We start from the raw sequence: 26,174 nt of genomic DNA, 5'->3' as shown, positions 1-26,174 counted from the left end.
TAACAGGCTTACAAAAAAATTTAAAAAGTATGGCCTAGTCAATGGGGTTTGGAAATGGGGAAGATACAAGAAAAAATGGTCAAGAATAGATCCTCAGAATGTGCAGACATTGGACATATTAAATAAGTACTTCATATCCAATGTGTTCAAAGAGCTGAATGTAACTATGGGCAAATATAGGAAGCAGTAAAATGAAAAATAAATAAATAATGTATTTAACATTTCTTCCTTTGGTGTCCTGGAATCAAAGACTGGAGTGGCCTGAAATCAAAATTGGTTGAAATGGCTCTCAGCTTCCCTGCTCACCAATAAAAGGTAAGATAGAATGGGAAGTATGAACTATTGAAAACTATTAAAAACCAAAAAAATAAATAAATGAAAAATATCAACAAAGTGACAGACTACAACAGCAAATCAAACAGAAATTTCAATCTTCAAAGTACAGAGCTAACAAAAAACTTACAAAGGACTTCAAGAGCAGCTTTTAGTGCACATGAGAAAGAAGGGAAAATATTGAATGTAGGTAGGAAAATTGAAATTATGTAGTTAGAGGATACAGAAATAAAAAAGAACAGAGAAAAAGTATCTGAGACAATAGGACTTGCAGTGTATACATTTTAGGAGGCCCAGAAGGATGAAAAAAAAGGGCAAAGAGATTATTTGGAGAATTAACTTGTTAAAATTCCTCAATTTGAGGAAGGACATGGATTTACATGTGCAAGAGGTTCAATAAATTCCAGTTAGGAAAATCTCAAAAAACTACAAAGAATAGGTTAAAATCCAACGTCTAGAGCCACCCAATTTCTGGTTCTCAATACAGCAGTACTTATAAATGAATGTGTTTTCTTACCATTTTACTCTGGAAAGGTTAACATTGGTTTTCAAATATTTCCATTTTTTGACTTTTAGAATAACTATCTTCAGATAAATTTTGAATAAGATTTTATAATTTTATTTTATTTACCTTCAATATCTACCATTACCCTCTATGTATCTATGTATCTGTATTAATTATGTATGATAGTATAAAGTTAACATTTATCCTATTATTTAACATTTACATGTGTTTTAGTCAGCTTTTCACCACTGTGACTCAAATGACCCAACCAGGACAATTGTAGAGGAATAAAAGTTTATTTGAGGGCTCATGGTTTCAGAGGTCTTAATCCATAGAAGGACAGTTCCATTCCTCGGAGCTCAAAGTGAGGTAGAATATTATGGTGTAAGAGTGTGGCAGAGGGAACCAACTCTCATGGTAATCAGAAAGCAGAGGGAGTGTCTCCATATGCCAGATACAAATGTATACCCTAGAGCCATGTCCCCAATTTGCCACTTTTTCCTACCACACACACCTGCCTCCAGTTACCACTCAATTAATCACATCACTGATTAATTCACTGATTAGATTAAGTCTATAGCTCGATCATTTCTCCTCCAAACCTTGCATTGTCTCACACATGAGCATTTGGGGACACCTCACATCCAAACCAAAATAGTGTGCTTTATCCACATCTCTCATTTTCCCTTTTGCTTTTTTGCTTGAATGTTATAGTCTTACAAAATGTCTTGTTTCATATCTTCGTGAGTTGTGTGCAGCAATAGGAAATTCATAGACAAAATAATCATAGGTTTATAGTTTTGTGTTAGTATAATGTAGAGTGGATTAAATTATCAATAATCAATTTGCTGTTTTAAGAAAATCTCTGTTAAATTGTAAGGTTGTTTTCTATGGGTCAAAAACCATTGAAAATGTTTATTGGGAAGACTATATTATTAAATAAAGATGGCTGGATGTTCACTTTGGCAGCACATATATTAAATTTTCAACAACACAGAGAAGTTTAATATAGCCCTTGTGAAAGGATGGCATATAAATTCATAAAGTGTTTCATATTTTTTAAGAAATCAAATGGCAGGAAATGATCATTTTTATAAAAACACTAAATATCAATGGTCTCAACTCTCCCATTAAAAGACAGACAGGCAAATTGGGTTAAAACTGGCCTCACTCATATGTTGTTCATAAGATATATGCCTTATATGAAAAGACAGCCACAGCTTGAAATTGAAAGGGTGGAAAAAGATATGCAATGAAAAGCAGACTCAAAGTAAGCTAGAGTAACTACTCTCTTGTCCAAAAAAGCAGACATCAAGCCAAAATTATTCAGAAGAGCCCAGAAAGGTCACTTTACATTGGTAAAGGGAACTATCCTATGATGGCATATAACAATTTTAAAAACTTATGCCCCAAACATAATTTCATAAATAAAATACTACTTAAAGACTCAGATATACTCTAATCAATAATACTAGGTGATTTTTCATATACCTCTCTCTCAGATAGATTATCCAGACAAAAACTAATGACACTATAGACATTAAGAATGATATAAACAAAATGAATCTAACAGATATCTATAGACTACTTTATCCATCAACAAGTGAATTTACTTTTTTCTCAGCTGTACATGGAATCTTCTCCAAAATAGAACATATTTAGGGGCACAAATCAAGTCTTATAAAATACACAAAAGTATATATAATTCCTTGTACTTAACCTATCATAATAGGATGAATTTTAAATTGATAAAACAATAAAAAACAAATCATTTTGACATGTGGAGACTGAATAATACCCTTTAGATGACGAATGGGCCATGTGAGAAATTTAAAAATACCAATTCTAAAACTCATAAACAACAGGAAATCATTAAATCATAGATCAAGTTAATTGAATTTAGGATAAAAAATAATTCAAAAGACCAATGCAACAAAAAGTTAATTCTTTGAAAAGATAAACAAGATCAAACCTTAGCCAAACTAAGCAAAAGAAAGAGAAGACCCCAACCAAAAACACTAAAGATAAAAAAAAAATGTACAGACATGGCTGAAATCCAGAGGTATAAACAAGTATTTTGAGCTGAGCAAGGTAGTGCATTCTTTTAATCCCAGCAGCTATGGTGGCTGAGGCAGCAGGATTATACATCCAGAGCCAGCCTCAGCAATTTATCAAGGCATTAAGCAACTCTATGAGTCCTTGTTTCTAAATAAAATACAAAAAAGTCTGGGGATGTGGCTCAGTGGTTAAACATCCCTGAGTTCAATCCCTGTTACCAAAAAAAGAAGAAAGAAATAAATCAAAACTATTTTGAAAACATATTTTCAAATAAATGAGAAAATCTAGAAGATATAGACAAATTTCTAGATACTATGGCCTACCCAAATTGAAACAAAACAGAAAACCTAAACAGACCAGTATCAAGGAATAATATTAAAGCAGTAATAAAAAGACTTTCAACAAACAAAAGCCTTGGATAAGATGAATTCTCAGCTGGGTTTTACCAGATCTTTAAAGAAGAAATAAATGCTAATATATTCAAATTATTTTGTGAAACACAAAGAGAAGGAACACTCCCAAATTCATTCATAAAGTTAGTATCATTCTGATACCAAATCCAGATAAAGACACATTAAGGAAAACAAATTACAGAAAAATTTCACTGATTAATGTTGATCCTGGAGTCCTTAGTAAAATATCAACAGTTCACATTTAAAAATACATTAAGAAGACTATAAACGATGTTCTAGTTGGTTTCATCCAAGAGATGCAAGATGCAAGTTTGGAGATATATATTATGTAACTATAATTCATAACAAAAATAGAAATAAAATTGAAAACCACATGATCATCTAAATAGATACATAAAAAGATTTTGATACAACTTAGCATTGGTTTCCATTAGGGGTTGTGACTCAGAGGTAGAATGCCTGCCTAGCATGCATGAGGCACTGGGTTCGACCACATAAAAATAAAATAAAGGTATTGTGTCCACCTACAACTAAAAAATAAATGTTTAATTAAAAAACACTGAAAAGGTTTGGATAGAAGATACTTACCTCATCATCATAAAGCACATGTATGGCAAACCTAAAGCAAACATCATAAAGAATGAGGAAAATCTGAAAGTATTTCCTCTAAAATCAAGAACAGCATGAAGGTATCCAGTCTCACCAAACCTATAAACATAGCTCTAGAAATTTTGGCCAGAGCAATCATTTAAGAAAAGGAAATTAAAGGGATACAAATAGGAAAAGAAAACATCAAATTATCTTTATTTGCAAGTGATATGATCCTATACATAAACAGAAACTTCTCCAGGATTCTTCTAGGGCTGATAAAGTAGCAGCAAAGTAGCAGGACACAAGATAAGAATCCAAAAGTCAATAGCTTTCCTATATTTCACTAATCCACTAATGAATCTGCTGAGAAACAAATCAGGAAAACAATTCCATTCACAATACCCTAAACAAACAAACAAACAAAAAATACCCAAACAAAAAGTACTGAAAATAAATCTAACTAAAGAAGCAATGAAGACTGTGGATCACTGAAGAAAGAAATTGAAGAGGGAATTAGAAGATGGAAAAGCCTCCCCTGTTCTTGGACAGGCATAAATAATGTTGTCAAATGGGCCATAGTACCAAAAGTAATACAGAGATCTAATGTAATTCCCATGAAAATACCAATGACATTTTTCATGGAACTTGAAAAACACAGTTCTAAAACTTATATGGAAGAATAAGTGACCTTGAAGAGCCAAAGTAATCCTAACCAGTAAGAACAAGGCTGGTGTCATCACAGTACTGAGTCTCAATTCTACTGAAGAGCAATAGTACCAAAAACTGCATGGCACTGACATCAAAACAGACATGAAGACCAATGGAGTAACATAGAAACACAGAGACAATACTACACAGATACAGAGAAGCACCAAAAACATACATTGGAGGAAAAACAACCTTTTACAGAAATGGTGCTGGGAAAACTGGATATCTGTATTAGAAGAAAGAAACCCAATCCCGCTCTCTCGCCCTGCTTAAAAGGCAACTCAAAATGGACCAAAGATATACAAAGTAGAGGAAGAACTTTGCAAGTCTTAGAATAAAATGTATGGTTAACATGCCAACATATACATTCAGACACTGACTTCCTTAATAAGATCCCTAAGATCAATAAATAAAACCAACAATTAATAAGTGGGATGAAATCCAATTTTAAAACTTCTGCACAGAAAAGGAAACAATTAAGAGTGTGAAAGGGTAGCCTATAGAATGGGGGAGAATGAATGACAGCTATTCTTCTGACAAAGAATTAATATCCAAAATATATGAAGAAAAAAAACTTAACACAGAAAAAATACCTACTCAGTAAATGCACAAATAAACTCAACAGACATTTCTAAAAAGAAAAAAATGCAAATTGTCAACAAATACATGAAGAAATTTTCAACATCATTAGCATCATGCAAATAAAAAGTATACTGAGATTTAATCTCACTCTGGGTAGAATGGCAAGCTTCAATAACATATATAATAATAAATGCTAAAGAGGATATAGACAATAAGGTACACTTATACACAGTTTGTGGCACGGCAAATTAATTCAGACTCTTTGGAAAACAGTATGGAGATTCCTCAGAAGACTAGAAATAGACTCATCATATGACCTAACTGTTCCAATCCTTGACATTTACCCAAAATACCTAAAATAGGCATATTTTAGTGATAATTGCATTCCAATGTTTATAGCAGCACAGTTCATAATCATCAAATGGTGGAAACAGACCAGGTGTCTTCCAACAGATGAGTCGATAAATAAAATGTGATATGTATACACTGGGGTTCTACTCAGACATAGAGAAGTCTGGAGTTATGTCATTTGCTGATAAATGGACAGAATTGCAATCATCATGCTATTATGTTAAATAAGACAGATTCAAAATCAGAAGTGTAATGATTTCTTTCGTATGTGAATGGAAGAGAGAAATAAAGAATAAGAAAAGTGGTGGGGGTGAGAACAGTTGAATGGAGAAAGTGAATTGAGAAGAAGGAAGGAGGGGTGGGGAAGAGGAGAAATTGTGTAATGAAACTGACCGAATTGTGCTGAGTACATGTATGAATATATCACAATGAATTCCATTTTTATGAATTACAAATTTTTCACCAATTAAAAAGCAAAGACACTTGGAAGCATATGCCTCTAATCACATCGAATGGGAAGGCTGATGCAGGAGGAGCACAAGTTAAAAGTTAGCCTCAGCAATATAGAGAGAGCCTAAGCAACTTAGACCTTGTCTCAAAATAAAGAATAAAAAGGGCTGAGAATGTAGCTCAGTGATAAAGTCCTCCTGGGTTCAATAATCTGTATGAAAACAAACAAAAAAAACCAAAAATAAAACCAATGTAACAACAATAAAAGAATAAAAATAGAAAAAAAGACCAATAGAGTAAAAAAGGGAGTCAATATTAGGTACTAAAGTCAAGTAATGAAAAAAATTATGTTACATGCGTTTATGAATATGTTATTCTGAACTGCACTATCATATACAAACATAATGTACTAATAAAACAAAAAATAATAAAATTAAAATAAAGCTATATAATGGAGAAATATAAAGACAGATGGGAAATTGTAACAATGTGCATAATGAAAATCCTAGAGGTGTATGGCAAATGCAATTGTAATGAATACCCTAACACAGACTTTTTGTCCTTAATTTGGAAAATAGAAAGTAATTCCACCATGTCAAGATTTTAAAAATCTTGAGAGGAAGTTATTAAACAATGCCATGAATTTTAAAATTAATTATACAAATGTAATTAAATTATATTCAAAATTAATTAAATAAGACATTGCTTCTCAGACTTAATGACAATAAATCTATAGGAAAAAGTGGATTAAAATATGACTTTGTTAAACTGATGTTGAACTGCAACATTTTCTCCTCATAGATTGAAATTTGATAAAAACATTCTGTGAAAATGAATTGGGTGTATAAAATTTGTGGTGAAGATGAAGGTATGTTTTATTATTATTATTTATAAGTTGCATTTGTAAAATTTATGTCTGAACATTTTTTATTATAAACTAGTTGTTAAACAATTACCAGAACATTATTTTCCTCTTTCCAAATGCATTGAAGGAGCTGGACTTTACTGTTACAGAAGTGTGGATATTTTAAATAATCTTAACCCCACAACACTCCTAAGTCTCCAAAGACACCCCTATCTTTTAAAAGAGTAAAACCACACAAAACTTGAAAAATAATTCAGTATATGATGAGTGTACAAGATATTTTGAGAACAAGGTGAGAGAAAGGGCACATTTGGTATATATAAACTGCCAAAAAAATAGACAAAGAGGGTATTGGATCCAGTGAAACTAAAGGCAAGACAGGAACTTTCCAAAGAAGTCTTAAGATGAAGTCAAGGCTCAATGTTAGCAAATTAAAAAGGAAAATAATGAGTGATTAACCAATCATCAGAAAAGCTTGTTGAAGATGCTTAATGTTGAGATAGCAGGGGTCTTCCAGAAATACCAAGATAATCCTTTAATAATCTTGAAATGAAAGTCAAAAAACATGAAGCAACATGCATTATGACAATGAAAGATAAAATGCATCATGAAGATATAACACCTATGTATTGATACCTTAGGAACAATATTTATGATGCAAAAACCATAGAAGACACAAGGAGAAATATAAACGTGCACAAAGACACTACCTCACCAAAAAAAAAAAAAAAAACTTATGCACTTGGAAAAATAATTTTCAAGGTTGCATGAAATAACATTTATTTTGCTTTGGCTTGGTACTCTCAAAGAAAGTTCTTCAAGGACACTTAAAATTCTAGCATTAATACTAAATATCATTCTCTCATTCTCATTTTTGTGACATTAACACATGCTGAGGATTTTCAGCACACATAAATGTAAAATGGTGGCTGTGCCAATGAAGATCAAAATGAGAAACCTGACGAACAAAACATTCTGGAAAAAGAAGTTGATTTTGGAAGACAATGGACAAATGGAAGAATACTAGTACTGCATTAGATATCAGGTTCTATTTATACTCAGGCACTACATTTCTTTATCATTAAAATTTACTTGACCAGCAAGCATTTTTTGAGAAAGTTCTTAAAAGATTGTTTTACCTGCTGGTTCCTTAAGGAGTAAATAAAAGGATTTAACATTGGGGCAACAGAGGTATTGAGCACAGCTATGACCTTGGTCAATGCTTCCCCTTCTTTGGCTGAAGTTTTGACATATATGAAAATGCAGCTTCCATAAGAAATGGAGACAACAATCATGTGTGAGGAGCAAGTGGAAAAGGCCTTTTTCCTTTGCTCAGCAGAGGGGATTCTCAGAATTGTCTTAATGATGAACACATAGGACAGAATCACTAATGTTAAGGTTGTAATGAGAGTTAATATGGCCAGGAGAAATGCCAAGAGCTCTAGTAAGGACGTGTTTGTGCAGGAGATCAGGAGCGTAGGAGAGGTGTCACAGGTGAAGTGGTCAATGATGTTGGAGTCACAGAAATCCAGTTGTAGTCCCACAAGCCCAGGTGGAAAGATGATGAGGAAGACGGCCAGCCAAGAACCAAGGACAAGCAGGGTGCAGACCTTGCTGTTCATTATTGTTGTGTAGTGCAGAGGCTTGCAGATAGCCACATAACGGTCATAGGACATCGCAGTCAAAAGGAAAAATTCTGTTGCACCAAGCAATATGAAGAAAAACACCTGGGCCATGCAAGAATTGTAGGAAATGGTCTTATCCCCTGTTATGATGCTGACCAGGTATCTAGGAATAGTAACTGTGGTGAATGAGATTTCTAGGAAAGAGAAATTCCTGAGGAAGAAATACATGGGTGTTTTTAGGTGCAAGTCTACCAGAGTGAGGGTGATAATTGTTAAGTTTCCAGTAATGCTCAGTATGTAGGTGAAAAGTAGAAAGAGAAAAATGAAAAGACTGAGTTTTGGGTCATCTGTTAATCCCAGAAGAATGAACTCAGTTGCAGATGTATGATTTTTCATTTCCTATTGTTCCTTTCTTCCAGGTCTAAAGATGAAAATAAAAACCAATTCTTTAATAAGTTTAGGACAGACTTTTCATCACTTTTTCTGAGTCAGAAAACATAAAAGGCCTGTAAAGAAACAATAAATTAATCATCAAAATACACTAAATTTGGAGACTGAGGTTGTAGCTCAGTGGTAGAGCATTGGGTTGGATTATCGGCACCACAGAAAAATAAATAAACAAAGATACTGTGTTCATCCACAACCAAAAAAAAAATATTTGAGAAAGAAGATGCACTAAATTTGGAAAGCATACATAAACCACACCAAAATAATCTATGTCTGTTACCTGCAGTGTACATCTCCATCCATTTAATAACAAGTTAGTTTCTTCATAGGTTTAACAACTGCATGTGCATAAGAAAATTATATTGTCAAATGTGCCCTACTTTCCTTTAAATATCTGACCATGTGTGTGTAAAAACTAAGTAAAACATCTTAAAATATAAAATATTTGTTGTTAAAATACTGTTGCAATGAGCACATGTTCTGAATTTCTGAATGTGAAAACTTTTGAAGTGTGTTTCTTAATTTTCCATGATACTAAGTATCATTCTTACTGGCATGGAGAATTAATAATTTCACAAATGAATCACGACAATGAAAAGCATTATTTATGTAATTCTAAAGAAGCAAACTCAGGGGGCAGGGGATGTGGCTCAAATGGTAAGGCGCTCGCCTGGCATGGCTGGGTTCGACCCTCAGCACCACATAAAAATAAAATAAAGATGTTTTGTCCTTCAAAAACTGAAAAATAAATATTAAAAAATTCTCTCTCTCCTCTCTCTCTCTCTTTAAAAAAAAAAGAAGCGAACTCAGAATTTTACAATGTATTAAAATTTTTCCTTTTTGAATTCAATAATAATTTATCACTGTATAGATGACTTTCTGAGGGCCAAAGTTAAGTGATGTAGGTTATACAATGATTAGAAAGGAGAAAAAAATAAATGAAGCAAGAAATTTAAAAATGCACTTACATTGAGATAATCCCACATGGTAGCAGTTTAATGCTGAAACCCAAATGCTAGGTTACTTTTCCTTGAGTGACAATGTTGGATGCTCTGCTTTCAGATCTTTATATACACTTCTCAATCTGTGCCTACCTCTGATTTTCTTGCATAATGACAAACTTATGTAGCATATGGATGGAATTTGGGCTGATGATATTTGCTATGTACAGTGAACCTGCTGTAGGAATGCTCCACTAAAAACATTGCTAACATCACAGAGGCCCCAGTGGGATTGGGACATGGCCTCAAGTACTGTCAGAAGGTCCTATAACCAGACCTAAGCAAAGAATCCAAGAAGTTCTGCTGTTTATAGTCTGGGAACAAGCTTGTGACCTCTTGAGAAATCTGGTGTTCTGGGCGGTGGCAGAAGCTCTAAGGGCAATCCCAAGTAATCAATTCATGTTAAGTCTGAAAGTGAGTTTCTCAGGTAGCTTTTCAAAATTGTCATTGAGTAAAAGTGTATCAACTTATTATTTAGGAGTAGACGTATGAGTTTGGAATTGGAGATGGCAGTAGAAAAATGGACAGTTTAGAACTGGTTACAGGGAAGGATTTCAGAGCCAGAGATCATGCTTTCATGGAATGCAGAAAAGCTGGGGATGTGGCTCAAGTGGTAGCGCACTCACCTGGCATGCCTGCGGCCCCGGATTCGATCCTCAGCACCACATGCAAATAAAGATGTTGTGTCTGCCGAAAAAACTAAAAAATAAATATTAAAATTCTCTCTCTCTCTCTCTCTCTCTCTCTCTCTCTCAAAAAAAAAAAAAGAAAAGCTATGAGAGAGAGAGAGATTGAAGAAATGAAAGAAGGAAGGAAAGAATATAGGAAGGGATAAGGGGAGAGAGAAAAAGGGTGGCTGAGAAAGGAGGAAAGAAAACAATGGAATTGTTTAGGTATTTGGGGGAAATACTTACAGATAAATAGACTTGATAAAGGTGTATATTTTGTTTGTGAATCAACTGAAACTAATTAAGAGAGGTTTCATTTCATGAATGAGAATCAAGGAGCAATAACAACGGAAAAGAGATAAGCTATTATGCATATGAAATAAAATTGTTGAGATGATTAATAGTAAAGGAATATTCCAAGGTTGTATGATCCAAGACATATCTTGTGTCCCAAAATTTCTTTAAAAAGAACAAAGTCCTGACCCTAGGTGCTAAGAAACCTGAAATACATTTTACTTGGCTCTCAGTAAGTATTGTTTAAATAAAGATGAGCTGTATTTTTTTATTGCTTTGCTCACCTTCCAGTTAGAAAACTTAGTTTTATAAATGTTCTTTCTTAAATAAACAAGCTAGTTTTATCTGCTTTTTTACCTCCTCCAAACAGACACAGGGGATTCTTGTTGGAGAGAAGAATTAAACTGTCTCGGGAGACCATGGTACTGATGACAGCACCCTAAAGAAAAGCTGAGCAATTTTAATTAGGCACTTTTAGAAATTGTATTTTTGTCCTCAATATTAAATAACAGAAAAGTGTATAATGCTAGCCACAACAAGGAAGAAATGACAGTCTTGACTTTCCTTGGACTTCATATTGTTCATATTCTTTTCTTTCAACCTGAAACAAATACCTGCCAAACAATATTTATTTATTTATTATAAATAAATAAAGATATTGTGATATAATACCACTTCATGGGAACATGTAAAAAAGCAGGAAATAGAAAGAGGAGAGGCCATAGAATATTGTTAGTTATGATTTCATTGCTCTGACCAATGAATAGGATAGGATATTTCTTTTGGATGACTGTTTCATAGGTTCAGACCATGGATGGTTGATTCCATTGCAGTGGGTCTGAGGTGAGATGGAGCATCATGGCATAAAGGTGGGGGAGCTGATAACTTAATGGCAAATAAGAAGATCAATAGATCGATCAATCTATCTATATCTGTCTATATATATATATATATATATATATATATAGAGAGAGAGAGAGAGAGAGAGAGAGAGAGAGAGAGAGAGAGACATATCAATCATCCCCAGGACAAATATAAACTCCAAAGTCATGCCTCCAGTGACCCACTTTCTCCAACCACACCCCTCCCACTTATATAGTAAGTGCACAGTTAATACATTCATTTTAAGATGGCTTGGTTAGTTCACTATTCTCATAAGCTCATCACTTTGTCTCTGAATATTTCTGTAATTGATTCAGGAGCTTTAGAGGGACACTCCATATCCGAACCATAACATATTAACTGTTCCCATTATATTCTTATTTTTTGATAGGAAGAATATTCATATGTATTTCAGGAAAGATAAAGTTAGTAAATAATCACATCAGAAAGTTACAATAAAAATTGAGAGTATAATATAAACATAAAACTCATGAAATATATATATCTGAAAAAATTCCTCATATATCATTTACTTCTTTTCTTTAATTTTTTTTAGTTATAGATGAACACAATATCTTCATTTACTTATTTTTATGTGATACTGAGGATCAACCCCAGTGCCTCACACATACAAGGCAGGTGCTCCACCCTCTTAGCCCCAGCCCCAGCCCTCATTTACTTTTATACTCCATGTTTTCATAAATAATTGAAAATATACTCTACTGACATATGTATCAAAAAGAACAAATAAAAATAAAAAAAAATATTGTTCCTTTCACATTAGAAACCAAGCAAGCATAGTTTATATCCTGATTTCATTTTCTTATTTGTGATTTTTCTATTGGACAATTTAGGGTCTGGTTCATCATTTCAGATGCTGAATTCTTTGAGTACAGTATGTATGATATATATGCTGAATTTGAATTGTTTTTGTCCTAAGAATTGTGTAGTATCTATCTGGATGTGCTATGGAAGATGAATCTATGGAAGTGGGGGAGAAATACTGGTGACTTACATTGACTCTCTTATTTTCAGAGAATGGTCAATGAAGGACAGAATTTTTCTAACCAAAATTTAAAAAAAAAAAAAAAAGGTATCTTTCCCTGTTGAGAGCCAATGGCCAGGTCAAGATGGTGCCTGGCATTTTGCCAGAAGGGGCGGTTCTTGCTGCCTTGGGTGCCCACTATTTTTGAGCTCTCATGGAGTTCCTAGAGTTCGCAGGGGTTGGTTGAGTTCCGGTTGAGCTTGCGGGGAGTTCCTGGAGGGTCTCATGGGTGGCGTCCCGTGAGTTCGAAAATAAGGTTCATTCCTGCTTGAATCTACAAGTGGCTCAACCTCCCGGTTATTTGTGCCCAGCCAGACTGCGGCATTTCCCATTTATTGTGTTTTTTAATTGATTTCCCTTAGTTATACATAACACTAGGATTCACTTTGGCATGTATAAAAGCATGGAATATAATTTACTCTAATTCAATCCCCACTATATCCCCTTTCCCTCTTCTCCTCACTCCCCCTGTTCCCTTTCCTCTACTGAGTTTTCTGCCTTTACTTATAGTTCTTGCTTATAAATTATTGTCTTGTGGATATGCATAATGGTGAGATTCACTCTGGTACATTCCCCTGCGTTCATAAGACAAATAGGTCAGTTTGTCCCACTGTTCTTCCCTTATCTGTTCTTCCTCTCTCTTCTTCAATTCTGTCTTCTAATTGATTTATCTTTCCTCTCTTGGGATGGAACCCCTCATTTTCTTTGCTTTATCTCTTTCCCCTTATTTTGGACTCGTTTCTACATATCAGAGAAAATATTTGACCTTTGACTTTCTGGGTCTGGCTTATTTCACTTAGCATGATTGTCTCTATTGAGCTTCCACTGATCAGCAAATGGCATCGTTTCACTCTTCTTTATACCTGAGTAATACGCCAATGTATATGTGTACCACATTTTCATTACCCATTCATCTATTGAAGGGCACCCAGTTTGGTTCTTAGCCCTTCTTAGGGCTGAGGCAACTTCCTGGCCAGGCCTCCTGTGTAATGATGAGCCTGTATAATGATCTTGACAGCTTCTATTTCCTCTATTTGTGCTCAAACTGCTTTCTCCCCTGGATATGAGCTCTCACTTCCTGCACAGAGAATTCTGGGTGGCCACAATTATGGATGCCCTTCTCTATGATTCCTGAGGAGAATGTGTGATGTACTGTAGTAGGCTTTAACTTCGTGGAGTGGGTCTTTTCCACACCACTCCCCTTGCTCTTGATGAGAGGGAGGGAATTCAGCTATTTTATCTAGCAGTGATCCCTCAGCAAGTTCTTTCTAGATATGCGGGTCCCTCTGGTTTAGTCTATTGCTTACTGTAGGTGGCAAGATGCTGTATTAATTTAAAGGGTGTGTGTTCAGCTGTGGGATCCACAAAATGGCTGCAGAGCCCAACTCACCTTTCTCTTCAAGATTTGTTTAAATTGCCTGATCTGAGCCAGGGGAGGTGTTGTACTCTGGTAATCCCAGTGACTTGGGATGCTGAGGCAGGACCCTCAAGTCCAAAGACAACCTCTGCAATGTACTGAGGCCCTAAGCAACTTAGCAAGACCCTGCAGAGCATGTGGTTTCTCCTGTCAAGTTTATTTTGGTCTATTTGTGTTTTCTACTTCAGTAACCAATCTTCAGGTCTCTCTGCCGCAGTCTGGCTGGGCAAAAAATCACGAGCCACTCAAGCAGGAACAAACTTTATTTCCAAAACTCCCAGGAACGCCACACATGCGGCCTTCTCCAGGGACACACCACACCAACAGGAAATCCCTCCTCCGGAAATCCCTCCTACCGCACTTCCCCAACCAATGGGAACTCTCTGGGAGTCCCGTGAGAGCTCCAAAGTAGCAGGTGAAGGCAGACAGCAGGGGTCTAATATCCAATTGAATGCACATCTTAACATAATCATTATCATCTTAATGGCTTGCTGGTGTCCCCTTTCAACCAAAAATGCCATGCATCATTCCTACTGGGCTATGGCCCTCAGCATCTCTCCAGGTCTCATACTTTGTAATATTGGGTCTTACAGGATTTATTCTGCAACCACCTATCAAACCAGCCGTCCCTTCACTGCCTCTTTTCTACGTTGTCAAGGATGGGGAATGGCTGCCTCGCTCTGTACTCCCATCTTCTAATCCTCCTCTTCCCTCTGTTTCTAAGATTTTGTAAATGTTATGTTTAGTATGTTTCAGGCAATAAATTATTATTATTATTTTTGCTTTTTACACTAGACATGAATAACAATATTTCCTTTATGAGATGTGGCAAGTAAGCTGTAAGGCAGGATTCATGATCACTGTGTTCATGCCCTTTCATAGCCTCTTTTTCACCAGTGTTAAGGCTGTTCCTTGCTTCTAACCAACACAATATGCTAAAGATGATGAGCTGTCACTATTGTGATTATGCTATCTAAAAACTCTTGCCAGCTTAGTTGACCTCCAGTATCTTTCCACTGCTGGCTCAGAAGAAACAGTTTCCAGGGATTCCAAAGCCATGATAAATGTGATGGTGGCAACAACCTGAGTAATCTTGGAAGTGAGCCCATGATCCCAGTTGAGCTTCAGGATAAGGACTGAACCCACAAGATGACTTGGTGGCCATACTGTAGAACACCTAGGTTCTCCAATCAAAGACATTGTAAAAATTTATACATGTGTTTTTTAAGGTTCTAAATATGTGGTAACTAGTTACAGATCATTTGAAACTCACACACAGAAGTGAAAGCTTTGGAAAAGAGGTCAGATCCTGCAACATTTGTAATATATTTCCTTTAGGCTTTTTTTTCTGCTTAAATTTATTTGGTATTTATATGTTATAGTTTACATATTTGTGAAGTTCATTTTGACATATTCATAAATAAATGTAATGTAATTGTTCCATTTCAATCTCATTACCTCTCTCTTTCCTGTTCTCCATCAGGACTGATTACCAGATTTGGACCTAGCATTCAAGTGAGATAGAATAAGACAGGGAAAAAAGGGAGGAAGGAAAAAGAGATGAGCATAGCTTCAGTCTGGCGGATCTTGGGGATGTTAGAAATAGGATTTGAAAACAGATAAAAGATTGAAAAGTGGGTGAAGATCACTGATCCTGCATGCAAACAATCATGTCCCTTTTAATATGGACCCTCGTCCCAGTCCCAGTTCTCACTTTCTCCAGCAGGGAGAGAAGATCAGCTCCCCAGTGCAGATCTGTTTCCATATCTTGTGGGTTCATGGTTCTGTACTTTGCAAGATGCATGTTGTATGATGGTGTGGTCTTTAATTCTTGAGACCTTTATGATATTTTCACTCCTTCCAAGTACTCAGAAAGGGAGTTCCGCATTTCCTCTGAGCAACCACAGTCCAGGTGTGCTTGTAGACTGTTACTCAGACTCACCTCACCCCTGCAACTCCCTTATTTTCTAAAAATTCATTATTTTTGTGCTTTTGCTGACTGCTGCACTAAGCTGGAATAAAGTCTGCTCTTCTGTCCTTTGGTGGAGCTGCACAACTATTGATTCAATTCAAACAGTCAATATGATCTGGCTGCTATTCACTCACCACTGTCCTCCATAATTGTATAAGTTTTTACATACATAATAATGCAAACTCCATAAGGGATATAAACCACAATCCTATGAGAAGAACAAGTGTAAAAGGCATTTTTCCTTTGGAGGAGGAGGGAATCTTTAGAAATATCAGGGATGAGTGTGTAGGAGAGAATCAACAATGCTAAAATTGCCATGAGTGTGACTACTGCTAAGGAAAATGTCATGAACTTTAGAAACTTTGTGTTGGTGCAAGCTATCAGTAGCAAAGGAGAAAAGTTCCAAATGGAGTGGTCAATAGTATTGGAGTCACAGAGATTCAATTGGAGGCCCAAGATCACTAAGCAGACATAATGATAAAACTGGTCAGCCAAGAGCTGATTTTAAGACAGTTGCAGATTTCATGTTCATAATAGGTGTTGAAGTTTACACATTGCCACATAGTGATCATAGGGCATGTCAGACAGAAGAAAATATTCTGCTGATCCCATAAGGGATAAAAAAATAAATAAAAACAACAACCTGTGCCAGGCAAGAATTAGAAAAATGATTGTGTCCCCAATAACAATGCTGGTCATAAATCTAGGAATGCAGATTGTTGTAAACAAAATTTCTATGAAAGAGCAATTCCCTAGAAACAAATGCATAGGAGTCTTAAAATGAACTTTTGGTAGTGTTAATATAATCATGGTCATATTTAAACTCAATAAATATGTGATCAACATAAAGAAGAATATCAGAGCTTGCAACGCTAGGTCATCTGTAACTCACAGAAGAATTTCTAATTGATATTTTATTTGGCATGGCCATGCTCAGAACTCTGGCATATTTATAGGTAAAATATGAAAAGTGAATGTCAACTAAAGATACATATTCAAATACATTTTTGGTGCTCTCATTCATCATAAAAATATCACTAGACATATTCAACCAAAGTGGAAAAATAGCTGTCCCTCAGATGTGAATCATATCAGAGTGTGTTAGAGAGGGCAAGGATTAGTCTGTATTCTATCACTTTAAAAGACACATTTTAATCTCAGTTTTAATAGTGTCTCACATATATTTTATTACTTAGTTAACCAGGGTTTATAACAGTTAATTAAAAAGAGTAATGCTGATAACTGCCTAGCTTCATTGTGCTTGAGGATATTTTAAAATGTTGTCAAAATAAATTGTCATTTTAAATGTGGCAACTATACACAATGGAATATCACTCAGCAATAAAAGAGAATAGAATCATGGCATTTACAGGTAAATGGATGGAGTTAGAGAAGATAATGCTAAGTTAGTCAATCCCAAAAAACCAAAGGCCGAATGTTTTCTTTGATATAAGGAGGTTGATTCATAGTGGGATAGGGAGCAGGAGCATGGGAGGAAAAGACGAACTCTAGATAGGGCAGAGAGGTTAGATGGGAAGGGAGGGGCATGGGGTTATTAATGATGGGCATAGATTTTAAATTGTAAGCTTTCTGTTTGTATCATGAATTGTCCTGCTTCAATTCCTTATTTTCTGTCTACTTCTTTTCTGGTGTGTTTGATATATATGTACTCACTCATTTTTAAATGAAAATATTATTTTAAATTCAAACTAAATTTAAAAATAAATAAATAAATAGATTGTTTTTGAAAAGTTAATGATCATAAACATAACCTTATTATTCAATCTTTGGAAATCATATTGTTTAGTCATAAGTCAATTTTTTAATGATTCTTGATCAAAATTCATAAAAATTAAATAAAATTTTATTTTATTTTTTTGCAAATTCAGTTAAATCTTTCTGCTCTTGCCATTATGAGAAATTGACCCTAATATTTCTTCTCTGACTGAAGTTCACACAAATCAACCTCAGCCGTTATACACAAATAGTGTCCTGGTATAAAAGTTATAATTTTATTTCTCAAAACATCAATGACATAAAAGTGAAATAAATCAAATTAATATCATTAAGATTAATTTTCAGAATATGTTCATATGTAAATACATGACCAGTGTAACTCCACATCGTGTTCAACCATAAAAAAAAATCCTAATTAGAAAAAGTTATACTCCATGTATGTATAATATGTCAAAATAAACCCTACTATTATATATATATATATATATATATATATAAAATGAGCAAATATAAAAGATTAATTTTCAGAAAGCCATTGTATAACAGCTTTTATAAAGTTCCTATTTGAAAAAGAATAATCTGATAGCTTTCTTTATTTTCAAAGGTGTGATAGAAAAGGAAATACATTAGAAACAAAATAATATATAATCATAGTATGTAAATATATAATAATTTGTTTTCCTCCTCCACCTTGTTTTACTTTCTAGGATAGAAAACATCTACCTAATCATTACTTTATGCCTCACAATCCTCCTCATGTGTTCTATTTTTTTGCAAGGAAAAAAATAGAACAACAAAATTGATATGCAAGAGAGGAATGCCACTTGCCCAAAGTAATATAACAGATAATGCTGCATCTCTTTTTGTCTTATACTATACCATTTCTAGTATTTGGCATGGACTCAGCTTCAATTTTATTTAAAAAATGAATAAGTGAATTAATTATTTGTTTTAGCTCTATGGGATAAGCTCTGCATCCATACAACAATTATTTTGAGTTGGTCAGTCCTGACTGACGTACAGACCAGTAGTGATGTGTACCAACAAAATGGGAATTTTAGGTAATGAGAATCTTATAATCCAAATGAGGAAGGTACTCAACATCTTGAGGACATTTTCCTGGGTTGCTAAGTCTTCTGTACTGCTACCAATACTAAGAAAAGAGAGACAAGCTGAGAAAACCTTGAGGGAACCTTGAGGTTAGTGTGACTTAAAGGGTAGTCAAATTAATTAGGAAGGGTGCACATGATGGTGAAATGGGGTAATTCCTGCTGTGTCTGTTATGTTTCTGTTAGATCCTGCCATAGAGGTTTAGCTAAGATGCTGCCTTCTTCTTCCTGAGGTGGGGTTGTAGCATTTTCAAACTCAGTTGTTACAAAAATTCAAGAAGATCTAGGCAGAGAAAATAATGCAAAATTTGACTTTAGTGCCTTCATGATATACTTCAAAGAAATGAATTGTTAAGAGTTCCACAATTTTGAAAGATAAGTAACAATGTGGATGGAAATAGATATACTCATGTCTATGTCATTACAGTCACAAATCGAGCTCTTTTCTGATTATCTGTACTAACATAAAGAAATGTTTTAGATTGAAAAAGATTATTTTTATATATTTTGTCAAGTTTTTCTCTGTTGTACAGCTCCTCAGTTACTTAAAATTCAAAAGTTTTGCCCTTTGCCTTAAATTATCCATTTATCAACCCAAATTTCAATTGGTAATTACAAAACAGGTCCAAGGTGGCTATTGTTAGACTCCCTCATGGAAGCTTTTGGCAGGCTATGCTTTTAGTATATAGCCAAGTTCATGAATGATTCATTCACTCACTCATGTAACCTACTTGCAATGTGCCACCTTTGAACTGCATATAAAAAGGGTTTGTGAGATGACTCAGGGACTAGGGACTGGCTAGGGATTGCTGATGCCTCTGAATTAAACACCTTCATTATCCCTAACTGTGCCTCACATCTTCCTTCAACTGCCAGAGTCCCAAACCTTCCTTCCTGGGCCTGAGCTCCCCTATGCCAATTGGTGTACTTGGCATGATCTTCCACAGGTGAGAGATGCATTGACTAGTGGACAGGAGGTCTTTCAGGACTGTGGGTTGGTTGCCATGGTTCCATTAAGATGGACTCCTGTGGAGAGTTGCAATAGGGCAGATAGGTTCCCTGTGAGCATACAGAAGATATTATAAGAAGTTAGAAGTTATAAGAAGTTAGCCTCCACCTATAAGGAGGAAGGTAGCAGCAGTGGTATGGCTAGAATGAAGAAACAGCCCGAGAAGACACCCACATGGCCTCTGGGGTCACAGGATGGGTGTTTCTTACAGCTCTGAGAGCAAAACTTAATGCAGCTCTGTGAGAGACTGCCAAAATGAGAGAGTTGCAAGATAAGGAAGAGCCCTGGGAGGCCAGAATACAGTTGCTGGAGGAGGATCTCCTCACCTTGAAAATAGCCCTTGGCATTCCCTCTAAAATCTGGAACAAGACAGGGATGCCCTCTATCACCACTTCTATTCAATATAGTTCTTGAAACACTGGCCAGAGCAATTAGACAGATGAAAGAAATTAAAGGCATAAAAATAGGAAAAGAAGAAATTAAATTATCACTATTTGCAGATGATATGATATTATATCTAACAGACCCAAAAGGGTCTACAAAGAAACTACTAGAGTTAATAAATGAATTCAGCAAAGTGGCAGGATATAAAATCAATACACATAAATCAAAGGCATTCCTGTATATCAGCGACAAATCTTCTGAAATGGAAATGAGGACAACCACCCCATTCACAATATCCTCAAAAAAAATAAAATACTTGGGAATCAACCTAACAAAAGAGGTGAAAGATTTATACAATGAAAACTACAGAACCCTAAAGAGAGAAATAGAAGAAGACCTTAGAAGATGGAAAAATATACCCTGTTCATGGATAGGAAGAACTAACATCATCAAAATGGCGATATTACCCAAAGTTCTCTATAGGTTCAATGCAATGCCAATCAAAATCCCAAGGGCATTTCTTGTAGAAATGGATAAAGCAATTATGAAATTCATATGGAAAAACAAAAGACCCAGAATAGCAAAAGCAATTCTAAGCAGGAAGTGTGAGTCAGGCGGTATAGCGATATCAGATTTCGAACTATACTACAGAGCAATAGTAACAAAAACAGCTTGGTACTGGCACCAAAACAGGCGGGAGGACCAATGGTACAGAATACAGGACACAGAGACCAATCCACAAAATTACAACTATCTTATATTTGATAAAGGGGCTAAAAGCATGCAATGGAGGAAGGATAGCATCTTCAACAAATGGTGCTGGGAAAACTGGAAATCCATATACAACAAAATGAAACTGAATCCCTTTCTCTCGCCATGCACAAAAGTTAACACAAAATGGATCAAAGAGCTTGATATCAAATCAGAGACTCTGCACCTGATAGAAGAAAAAGCTGGCTCCGATCTACATATTGTTGGGTCGGGCTCCAAATTCCTTAATAGGACACCCATAGCACAAGAGTTAATAACTAGAATCAACAAATGGGACTTATTTAAACTAAAAAAATTTTTCTCAGCAAGAGAAACAATATAGAGGTAAATAGGGAGCCTACATCCTGGGAACAAATTTTTACTCCCCACACTTCAGATAGAGCCCTAATATCCAGAGTATACAAAGAACTCAAAAAATTAAACAATAAAAAAAACAAATAACCCAATCAACAAATGGGCCAAAGACCTGAACAGACACTTCTCAGAGGAGGACATACAGTCAATCAACAAGTACATGAAAAAATGCTCACCATCTCTGGCAGTCAGAGAAATGCAAATCAAAACCACCCTAAGATACCATCTCACTCCAGTAAGATTGGCAGCCATTTTGAAGTCAAACAACAACAAGTGCTGGCGAGGATGTGGGAAAAGGGTACTCTTATACATTGCTGGTGGGACTGCAAATTGGTGCGGCCAATTTGGAAAGCTGTATGGAGATTCCTGGGAAAGCTGGGAATGGAACCACCATTTGACCCAGCTATTGCCCTCTCGGACTATTCCCTGAAGACCTTAAAAGAGCGTAGTACAGGGATACTGCCACATCGATGTTCATAGCAGCAGAATTCACAGTAGCTAGACTGTGGAACCAACCCGGATGCCCTTCAATAGATGAATGGATAAAAAATAAATGTGGCATTTATACACAATGGAGTATTACACAGCACTAAAAAATGACAAAATCATGGAATCTGCAGGGAAATGGATGTCATTAGAGCAGATTTTGCTAAGTGAAGCTAGCCAATCCCTAAAAAACAAATGCCAAATGTCTTCTTTGATATAAAGAGAGCAACTAAGAACAGAGCAGGGAGGAAGAGTAGGAGGAAAAGACTAACATTAAACAGAGACATGAGGTGGGAGGGAAAGGGAGAGAAAAGGGAAATTGCATGGAAATGGAAGGAGACCCTCATTGTTACACAAAATTACATATAAGTGGTTGTGAAGGGAATGGGGAAAAAAGAAGGAGAGAAATGAATTGTAGTAGATGGGGTAGAGAGAGAAGATGGGAGGGGAGGGGGATAGTAGAGGATAGGAAAGGTAGCAGAATACAGCAGTCACTAATATGGCATCATGTAAAAATGTGGATATGTAACCGATGTGATTCTGCAATCTGTATTTGGGGTAAAAATGGGAGTTCATAACCCACTTGAATCTAATGTATGCAATATGCTATGTCAAGAGCTTTATAATGTTTTGAACAACCAATAAAAAAAGAAAAGAAAATAGCCCTTGGCTTCCCTCAAATTCATGACGAAATCTGAGAAGAAGGAAAAAAATTAATACTTGTAAGTCTGGCCAGTGATAATGAAGAAAATGAAACAGCAGTATCTGATAGCTCTGGTGGGCAGTCAGCAGGGCTGTCCCAGGTAACCAAGTTCACCATGTGCCTTCTGATAAGAAAAGTTGGTGAACTTGGGAAAATAATCTAGGCAGAGTTCAGTAGAGCCCCTGGCTATTTTGTTGGTACACGCGTGAAATTTAAAGATGAATAGTATTATGTATGTGCCCTAAAAATGCAGAGCTTAGCATGCTTCCTTACAGCAGAGGTTGCAAAATTGTCAATGCTGGGGAGGTGTTTAGAGGAGCCAAGAGAGAGCCCAGGTGTGCTTGGGTGAGCCCAGGTGAGAACAGGAGTTGGCAAGGACAAGAAACTTCAGGAGGTGGTAAGGCCTATTACCTATGTAAGTGACCAGAAACAAGCCCATACCTTGGAGATAAGGCACTTATACTGTGCAATGCTTGGTACACTGATGACTTCATTTCTGGACAACCACCTGTGTGGTTTGTGGTTGCTACAGAGACAGACAGACACACTGTCAAGTTTGATACTGGTACAGGACAAAATAGCCAGTGAACTGAGCTGAATAACATTTGAATGGTGGTAGCAAATGAAGTATCCTCCACAGTGAGATGTTCTGAGAACTGTGCTGTGTATTGGGGTCAAGTTCTATGGCAATAGCTCTGGGAGCTAGGCCATCTGTTCCCAGGGGCTACAGGTGATTATATGGCATGTCACTGGTCATGCTCCCTTGACTAGTCCAGGGAATGCTAAAGCAGATGTTTCGGTTAGGGGGTGCAGTGATGGAAGAGGGTCCTTCCCATTTTTACCTGGTGGCATGGTTGCATAGCTCCTACAGCATGCAGATGTGAAAACTATGTGCAGTGTAATCAATTGGGGACTGCCTTTAATGTGGAATGCTCTGCTAAGACACCTGCCGGCATGTGGTTTGTGCTCATGAGTAACTACATATTCTACCACTTGGATCCAGGGACGGCCAGATAATGTGTGGATACATCCTCTCAACACAATGGCATGTTAACTACATCAGGCCTTTACTGAAGTCAGAGGGGCCATGTTTGCCTTGATGACAGCTACAAGCTCAATGTTTCCAAGCCCAGTTGTGAAGCAAATTGGTGTATTATCATTTATGCCCTGATAGAGTTGACGTGGGCCTTATACAGCTGGCCCATCACAATAAATAGGGATCAAGGTCCCCATTTCACAGGTCAGGATGTGCAATGATAGACAACTAAGGTAGATACAATGGAAGCTACAAATCATCCATAGCCTGCAGGCATCATAGAAGAATATGATGGCTGCTTAAGGAAGGTCTTACAACTGCAGTCTACTCACATTGTATATAGGGGTGGGTATAGCATCTATGGGCAATTGGACAAGCTCTGAATCAGTATTCTCACTCAGGGGAGCAACTCCTGTGGAGGCTTTGCTGCAATGCACATTGGTCCCAATACAAATCCAGGTGAAAACAAAGGATGTTGTACTCAAGCCTGTGTTTGGGAAGCAACGAATTTTTTTTCTCCCAATGGAGAAAATTGGGGGCAAACTGGATTGTCCCTGGCTCTGGAAAACAAAGTCCCCAATCTTTTTGGGGTAGCCCTGCCAGTCTCATGGGGAAAAGGTATGGTGTTTGATCTCCTTGTGATATCATCGGTGACTAGTGAATGCCACCATCCTCCATGTACCTGTGCCTTGGCCAGGTCCTACAGATGGGACACAGATTTCAAAGGGCACATTCTTAATTTTCCCTTGTCCAGCTATGAGTTCCCTGATGCTGGTACACACAGAAACTGGTGAAGTTCAGGACCAAGCTGTATAAGTGTGGGAGCACCTCTCATGTAAGCCACCACAGGTAGCCACTGTGTTTTCCTGGGACTTGAAGATGGCATGCCTTCTCCCAGATGGGTGTGATTTACCTGTACTCTTGTCTGTAACTGCTTTGTCCTTTCATCTCTCAGTGTGCCCTTACCAACACCATTCGGAACTGGGTATACACCTACACCAGAGGAGCAAACACCTCTGTGTGCTGACTATGCAGCAAAGTGCCTGTGAGTTCTGCTGCCAGACTGCATTGTCAAATTCAGATTATGATCCTAGGCAATTAATTGTATATGGCTGGAAAAGACTTTTATTTCCACTTCAAAATGAGATGAAACTGGAAATGGTTTTTAGTAATCCTACATGGTGGGCCATGTCTTTTGGTTTTATGCTGTTAAAATTTGTACTTTTTTGTGGCTTATGGATGCAGGGCTTTGCCCCACTTCCTAAGGGATCATTGTGGCAGACTTCAAACATGTAGATTGTATGGTGAGGGGTAGATTGTAGGTCAGGCTCAAGATACTATAATTAGAATCCCTCCTAGAGATTTCCCATGGGATGTTTTTAGCATGCATCGAAATTCATGAACACCCTGATTAAATGTATGTACCCAGGGTCATAATCATGTGCCTGTGAGCATGCACTCACTTATGTAACCTGTTAGCAATGTGCCTTCTTTTTTGGCCTGCATATAAAAAGGGCCTATGGAGTGACTCCTGGGATGAGGGGCTGCCTAGGGCCTGCTGTCACCTCTGAATAATGCATGTCTACTATCCGGACTGTGTCTTGCACCTTCTTTGAAATGCAGGAGCCATGACTCTTCCTTCTCAGATCTGAGCCTCAACCTAACAGCAAGAATGAGAAAAATCCAAATCAGCCTACAATAGTTTTTGTTTTCACTTTTTTTTGAATTTATACTCCATGTGTTTCATGACTTCTCTGAAATTATTCAATGATACATGAATTGGAAAATATTCTTCTCCATAAGAAATAGTCGTGTGTGTGTGTGTGTGTGTGTGAGTGTGTGTGTGTGTGTGTGTTTTAATATAATGTTACAGGAGTTTGTTTTGGAGGGGAACATAATCAACATATCTCTGGAGACAGAACAAGGGCATATACAGCACAATCAATTTGGACAACACTTTACTGAGATTACCTCTGAAAAACATCTACTGGAACAGAGTAATATTGTCAGTTATTTTAGGGACCACTAGGTATTGGAGGAATATAGAATTTCATCAATCATGCCAATCTTTGCATGGAACAAAGAGGATGATTGTTGAAATGACTGCTTGATAAATGAGTTTTGAAGTTAATCTTCCAATTACTATTTTAAACGAAGAGATTCATCTTGGTTCTTAGTAAGTTTCAATGAGAAAATATGGATTTTGAGAATGAAGCAGTGGCCTAAAGAAATGCCAGAGATACCACAGCACAAATAAAGATGAAGAAATACTTTTCTGGGTAGAACTGATGTTCTTTGGGGAAGAAGTACATTCTAGTTGAACGCATTTACAAATTACTGAATGTGTCTTGAATGCATGTCATTTGAGGAGTTAGAGA

General features: G+C 36.4%; 1 protein-coding gene and 1 non-coding gene across 2 annotated transcripts; one reads left to right on the top strand and one right to left on the bottom strand.

Annotated features, from left to right (window-relative positions):
* The first annotated feature begins 1,793 nt into the window (after positions 1-1,793).
* On the top strand, positions 1,794-1,898 carry LOC124108344 (U6 spliceosomal RNA). The gene has a single exon (XR_006856657.1). It is a non-coding gene; the product is annotated as a U6 spliceosomal RNA (small nuclear RNA).
* Positions 1,899-7,944: 6,046 nt separating this feature from the next.
* LOC124108268 (olfactory receptor 6C76-like) lies at positions 7,945-8,877 on the bottom strand. Its single transcript, XM_046466699.1, has one exon. The coding sequence runs from the start codon at positions 8,875-8,877 to the stop codon at positions 7,945-7,947; it is 933 nt and encodes a 310-aa protein (XP_046322655.1).
* Positions 8,878-26,174: the final 17,297 nt, after the last annotated feature.

Source organism: Marmota monax, unplaced genomic scaffold (assembly GCF_021218885.2).
Source record: "Marmota monax isolate L192 unplaced genomic scaffold, Marmota_monax_Labrador192_F-V1.1 WCK01_AAM20220418_F8-fsc00151, whole genome shotgun sequence".
Taxonomy (NCBI): domain Eukaryota; kingdom Metazoa; phylum Chordata; class Mammalia; order Rodentia; family Sciuridae; genus Marmota; species Marmota monax.
The sequence above is the reverse complement of the archived record's forward strand: the minus strand, read 5'-3'. Positions and strand labels throughout refer to the sequence as shown.